Source organism: Triticum urartu, chromosome 5A (assembly GCF_056163025.1).
Source record: "Triticum urartu cultivar PI428250 chromosome 5A, HENAU_Tu73, whole genome shotgun sequence".
In the NCBI taxonomy this organism is placed as follows: domain Eukaryota; kingdom Viridiplantae; phylum Streptophyta; class Magnoliopsida; order Poales; family Poaceae; genus Triticum; species Triticum urartu.
Window position 1 is genome coordinate 415,623,130 of NC_141877.1, and position 6,987 is coordinate 415,630,116.

A 6,987-nucleotide genomic window follows, 5' to 3' on the forward strand; every position below is an offset into this window, starting at 1 on the left:
GGTGGTGGAGGGTGCACGCTGATTGATATGTTTGTATATGACGGTTGCCGCTGATTGATTTAAAAAAATTGTTGGCCCGGTCAAAAATGTAAACCAAATTCAAAATTGAATACCTCAATCGAATGAAAGCGCTTTAAAATTAGGGTACATAATGAATTAAAAAACTGAATGGGAAAGCTCATCAAGAAATTGTTTACCTGGTCAAAATAGATGACCAAATTCTAAATTGAACACCTCAATTAATTATGAGGCCTTAAAAAAATAGGAAGCATAGTGTGCATAGTATTAAATATTTGAATGAGAGAGCTTTGACAAATTGTTGACCCGGTCAAAATCGGATGATCCAATTTCAGTTGAAGACCTTAATTAATTGTGAGACCTCCACAACTAGAGAGCATAGTGTTATAGAGGATAATACAAAATATTGAATGAGAGAGCTTTGATAAATTGTTGTCCCTGTCAAAATTGGGTGATTCAATTTCAATTGAAGACCTTCAAAATTAGGGAGCATAGTGTTATAAAGGATATTCCACTTCAAGACATTGATACTTTAGACAGTGGTAGAAAAAAAGTGCCAAAAGATAAGTCAACTACACTCATCAGGAGATATCCAATTAACTAGAGGATGCTCACACTAAAGTCAAGATCCCTCGTAATAGATTACTAGTGATGCAAGATCCATGACTCAGTTACTCCGTCATTGATGTGACGTCATTGGTGATGGAATAATAAGACCACCAGGTCAACATGCCAATCATATTCCCGTATGGCTCTTGCTAATATTTCGATGGGTGTATTCTGAGCCAAGATGATCTTGTAAAACTCATCAAAACAACTATGTGCCCTATTGCCCGAATGGTTCGCGCATGTCTCAAACATGTCAAGCTTATCGTATCCATGTGACATGGCACGCCTCAGAATGTCAAGTAATTCAGACGGTGCTACACTTGGATAAACACTAATTACATGATATTTTCTGTGAGGGATCATCCTATAAATATGTCTACCGTGCATTAAATAAGTATTGTGCCACTGCCCTCCTGCATGATCCAATACCGGTTAGACCGCCGCCACTTTCCCCGTCCCAACGGTCGATAGGCCCATGAACGTGACATATGTTGCGGTACCTGTAGACCTAGGCACCGGGGTCCAAAATCGGCGCAAGCCAAGCAAACAAGAACCCCGAATGAGCTCTGAGCCAACCCTGCTACTCCACCGCCCGCAGTCCCATCATAGGCACAACCGCAATGCCACATAACCTCCTCCATGGTAGAGACTCTGATCTAGCAGTCGTGGCTAAACACCAACTCCGTCGCACCCACTCCGGCCCACCTTGGGCCCAAATGTGGCCCGCACAAGCACAAGCCGACGCCAGCACTACTGGGCGCCCTCGTGTGGCCACCCGCACGCCGCGCACCCTTCTTGCCCTGGCCGCCAACATCGCATGCTCAGACCCAAGGACGAGCGGCGTGACCCACACTTTCAGTCCACGTGTTGCACCGAGCCATCAGATGGATAAACGCCTCGCCGCTGCCATCCTTGGGAGTACCACTGGCTTCCCGTCGGCTTTCTCGATTGCAGTGAAGGCAGAGAGGTCCAGCGAGGTGCGGCTAAAAAAGGTTACCAATCGCCACCCGTGTCGCCTCCATAGGAGGGGCATGGGGGAGGCTGGGAGGGGGTTTGTCTGCACCGTCCAGTGTTTGCTACCACCCTATTGCCTCTCTCCTCTAGTGCTCATTGCGGTGCCTTTTCACCCTCTCCCAAGTGTTCTATGGACACGGGATTTGTGGCACTCATGGGCAGGGGCACCCAACCCCATTTTCTTTTGGCTTTCGATTTTTCGTATCTTTTGAATTGAAAGTTCAAATTAAATCGTGTTTTCGTATCCGTGTTTCTTGCGACGAGAGCTTTGAAATAGGACTCGTTTTTTAACACGTCCCATGCCGGGGGTCTGCCACGAACGAAAGGTTGACGCGCGCGGGGAATGGAGGCGTTTCTTTCTCGAAACGGACAGCACGCACGGCATGGTCAGTCGTCCACCATGCCGAGCGTTTCTCACGGCTGCCCGAGCAATTCCCCTCGCGACCCGCGTGTGGACGCCACCGGAGAGGTCCGTCGGGTCCACGCGTACGGTCGGTCCCGACACCGAAACGGCAATTTCTCATGCCAACCACTTCCTCCGTCAGTGCGATCTCGCGTCAGTGCAATTTCTTATGCCCACCTGCCTCGGACCTGCTTGCTATGCTAATCATGGTCAAGTCAAGCCACGAAGATTTGGTCTCGGGTAGTCGGGTTCCGTGAGGTTTGCTGGCAATTGCGGTGTCCTGCTTCGGATTTGACAGACGCATCTCCCCGGCTTTACAGCTAGCTTGATCGGATCTCTTGATCAGCGTCCGGTGAAATGATGTATGAGGTTGTGCATTGAGAAACAAAAGGCTGGATGCAAGAAGTGGCCGGCATCTGGTATGATGGGCGGATGAACGTGTGTGCAGTGGCGTATGAACCATGATGGGCCTGATGTATCCTTCTCCGTGTGGCCATCGGCGTCAGATATATCTTGTGTCCGCGCCATTAAACTTGTCGGATTTGCCCCACTTTCATGCCTGATGTGCTGTGTTTGCTCTCGCCCAAAGAGACGCATACGCATGTACCACGTACAACAACCAAAATACAGTGCCAAATATCTGTCAGAGCGTCCATACCCCATTTTTCTAACATGAATGTCCATACACTTCAGGTCTGGGTGAAATGGAAATAGTGGAATACAATCAAGCAAAAAGAGACTGAATACAGAAAGGGCATTGATCTGCAAAAAGAGAGTCTTTCCTAGGAGTCAATTGCAAAAAAATACTACATTTACGGCTAGGTTTACAGGAAACCACCAACTCGTTAATCTGTTACATAAAACACCGAAAAATCTGTTAAGTCGTTGCAAAAAGCACTGATCAGATGATTTGGTCCGTTTAATCACTTTCTTACAAGTGGGACCAGATTGTAAGGAATTGACTTAGCAAAAAAATAACACATACACCCCTAAAAAAACAAAAGCAATCAGCCCCCGGTGGAACACCGACGCCCTGTCCACTCCGCGATGCTGCCCTCGTCGAGGAGGCGGCCGGCCTCGTCGGCGACGGAGAGTGCCACGCCACGAGGGAGGACGAGGAGGCGGCCGGCGCCCACGGCTGCACTGCGAACCGCCTCCATAGTACGCGGGTCGTGATGGCGACGCCCTCCGGCAGCCCATCGTAGCCGGGGCAGAGCTGGGATGGCGGGAGGAATGAGGCGCCTCGCTCATCGTCTTCTGTCCTGGCCGCTCCACCGCGCGCAGTTCGCGCGCGCCCGCCGGGCCATCTCCAGGCTCTTCCTAGACGCCCGGGCCGCGCCGTCGACCCCGTGAAGCTCGCGCGCCGCCTGCGCGCTCGCCTTCAGCGTGTCGTCCCAGAATTGGTCCATAGGGCGCCATGTGCACGCCATGGCGGTGCACCTCGGAGCCCCCGTCGCCCCGGCCAAGCGGGCACAGTGGGTGGCGCCGATGACGGCCATCCAGGAGCGGATCGTCAAGGAGTCGAGGCGGAGGGACAAGAAGGGGGCGTCCTCCGGGGCGTCCTCGCCGGCGTCCACGGGGCTCCTCTCCGAGATGCAGGCCGCTGAGGAGGAGGATGAGGCCGCGGAGGTGGAGGCCCCGATGTCGATCGGCGAGGAGCGGGCTCAAGGCGCTGGCCGGCGCGTGCGTGTGGGGGCAGGGTGGGGTCTGATTGCTTTTGATTTTTAGATCTAGGGGGATTTGTGTTATTTTTTAGCTATGTCAACTCCTTACAATCTGGCCCCACTTGTAAGAAAATGAATAAACGAGCCAAATCATCCGATCAGTATTTTTTGCAACGACTTAACAGATTTTCCGGTGTTTTCTGCAATGAATTAACGAGTTGATGGTTTTCTGCAAACCTAACCGTAAATGTGGTGGTTTTTTGCAATTGACTCCTTTCCTAGACAAAAACACAGCTAAAAGTAGATATATACATGCATCGCATGTTTAGTTGCTAAATTACACCGCCTATAGTGAAGTCTGTTGCTGAGCAGGAGTAAACTCTCACCACGTTTTCCCCACGAAATGGACGTCAGCATCAGTGTCCTCGTCAAGTTTTCCAAGTCTTTTCCCGATTCCTCCCTACTTTCCCACCACGCGCGCGCACCTTCCATTCCACCTCGCCATCTATAAGTAGGCCGCGCGCAGTCTGAGGCAGCACCACAACGAGCTCAGCAGCCAGCTCAAGCTTGAAGACACCACTCAGCCACAGCCACCTGCATCCAGCTGATCACCCGGCCCGCGGCCCGCCTCGATCCCGATGGAGCTTCCTCAGCTGGCGTCCTTCCTCGGCGTCGTGCTCGCCACGGTGCTCTTCCTCAAGGCCGTCCTCCGCCTCCGCCGCCGCCAGCACAACCTCCCGCCGGGCCCCAAGCCGTGGCCGATCATCGGCAACCTCAACCTCATCGGCACGCTCCCGCACCGCTCCATCCACGCGCTCTCCAAGCAGTACGGCCCGCTCATGCAGCTCCAGTTCGGCTCCTTCCCGGTCGTCGTCGGCTCCTCCGTGGAGATGGCCAAGTTCTTCCTCAAGACCCACGACGTGGTGTTCACCGACCGCCCCAAGACCGCCGCCGGCAGGTACACCACCTACAACTACAGCGACATCACCTGGTCCCCCTACGGCGCCTACTGGCGCCAGGCCCGCAAGATGTGCCTCACCGAGCTCTTCAGCGCCAAGCGCCTCGAGTCGTACGAGTACATCCGCAGGGAGGAGGTGCTCGCCCTCCTCGGCGACCTGTACCGCGGCGGCGCAGGCCGCGTGGTGGTGCTCAAGGACTACCTGTCCACGGTGAGCCTGAACGTGATCACGCGCATGGTGATGGGCAAGAAGTACCTGGAGAAGGAGGTGAGGGACGAGGCCGGGGCGGTGATCACGACGCCCGAGGAGTTCAAGTGGATGATCGACGAGCTGTTCCTGCTCAACGGCGTGCTCAACATCGGCGACTCCATCCCGTGGCTGGACTGGATGGACCTGCAGGGGTACATCAAGAGGATGAAGAAGCTGAGCAAGATGTTCGACCGGTTCCTGGAGCACGTCGTCGACGAGCACAGCGAGCGTCGTCGCTGTGAGGGGGAAAGCTTCGTCGTCAATGACATGGTGGACGTGCTGCTGCAGTTCGCCAGCGATCCCGGTCTTGAGGTCAAGCTCAACAGAGAAGGCGTCAAGGCTTTCACTCAGGTGAGTTCTTGGTTTCCTTCCCTACACTGAATCTGAATTAATTATGTTTATCCCCTGCTTGCTCTTAGAACAACAATTCACGTGCTTTGAGACTAGGTTCGTACACAAATCTGAATCAGTTGCCTGCACTGAAAACAAAACAAGTATCATCGTTCTAAGCAGAAAAGGCAGCAAGCATAATATGTCCTGTTGCTATCGGTCTAAGCGAGTCAGACTTTAATAATTCCATTATCTGAACTCTTGGGAAAATAATGGGGTTGTTGATAGGCACGTCCCATCATGGGTAGACAAGTTCCACCAAACACAGTAGAGAAATGAACTTTACATACCAGTGGGCAACTCCCTCAAATTCAATCATGACATTGCCATTCATGTAGATAATGCACACAGTTGATAGAAAAACATAATGCACACAGTTAATTACTTGGTCACAAGACTCACAACTGATTCTATAAACTGTGTACAGTATAAGCCTCATTTACACATCACCATGAATTTCGAGTTCTCACACTAACCAGCACCATTTTGAAACGTGCACCTGTAGGACCTCATTGCTGGCGGCACCGAGAGCTCCGCGGTGACAGTGGAATGGGCCCTCTCAGAGCTCTTGAAGAAGCCAGAGGTGCTCGCCAAAGCTACAGAGGAGCTGGACCGCGTGGTGGGGCGAGGCCGATGGGTCACCGAAAAGGACATGCCGAGCCTTCCCTATGTGGATGCCATCGTCAAAGAGACCATGCGGTTGCACCCGGTAGCGCCGATGCTTGTACCCCGCCTTTCACGTGAGGACACGTCCATCAACGGCTACGACATCCCCGCCGGCACACGGGTGCTAGTCATGGTGTGGTCTATTGGTCGCGACCCGGAGTTGTGGGAAGCACCGGAGGAGTTCATGCCAGAACGCTTCCTCGGCAGCAGGCTCGACGTCAAGGGGCAGGATTATGAGCTGCTTCCATTTGGATCAGGACGCAGGATGTGCCCCGGGTATAGTCTTGGGTTGAAGGTGATCCAGGTAAGCCTGGCGAACCTCCTGCACGGTTTCACGTGGAGGCTCCCTGATGGCGTGGAGCTGAGCATGGAGGAGATCTTCGGACTGTCAACACCACGCAAGTGCCCGCTGGAGGCCGTCGTGGAGCCCAAGCTCCCGGCTCACCTCTACGCCGAGGCTTGAATATTTGATACATGTGTGCCCTCATGTGTTGAGTAATTATTACTACTTGTGTTGTTATATTTTTTCTAGTATTATATATTTGATACATGTGAGCCCTCATGTGTTGAGTAATTATTACTACTTGTGTTGTTATATTATGCATCGTAGATTTATGAAGAAAAATGTAAAAGATGGTCCACAATTGCTAATTTAGCAAGTGAAATAATGGAAATTTTTCTCTTTGAAGACGTCTCTATCAAAGCATCGCCTCCTTTAAAGTTTTTTTAATGCTTTTAGGTTGTGAATATCCATTTATAAGCCCGTACTCATATGCATCCGATGAACAGTAAATTCAAAGAAAATACAAAACATATTCAAACAAATCTGATTTTTTTATGAAAGATGCTTCTGTGCATAAGGTCCGCTCAAAATTTTAGCTCATCTGAACATCTGAGTAGCTCTGAGCAAAAGAAAAATATTGGGTCAGAACAGCAAATTGTTTCACATACCCCAAATTTGTCTTTTTTGCCGAGAGCTACTCAGATATCCAAATAAGCTCAAATTTGGAGCGGA

The 6,987-nt window shown here is 51.4% G+C and overlaps 1 protein-coding gene across 1 annotated transcript; it reads left to right on the forward strand.

Annotated features, from left to right (window-relative positions):
• The first annotated feature begins 4,228 nt into the window (after positions 1–4,228).
• On the forward strand, positions 4,229–6,660 carry LOC125509328 (trimethyltridecatetraene synthase). The gene is made up of 2 exons (XM_048674285.2): positions 4,229–5,267; positions 5,812–6,660. Exons 1-2 carry the CDS (start codon positions 4,347–4,349, stop codon positions 6,433–6,435), a joined length of 1,545 nt encoding a protein of 514 aa, XP_048530242.1. The 5' UTR covers positions 4,229–4,346; the 3' UTR covers positions 6,436–6,660.
• Positions 6,661–6,987: the final 327 nt, after the last annotated feature.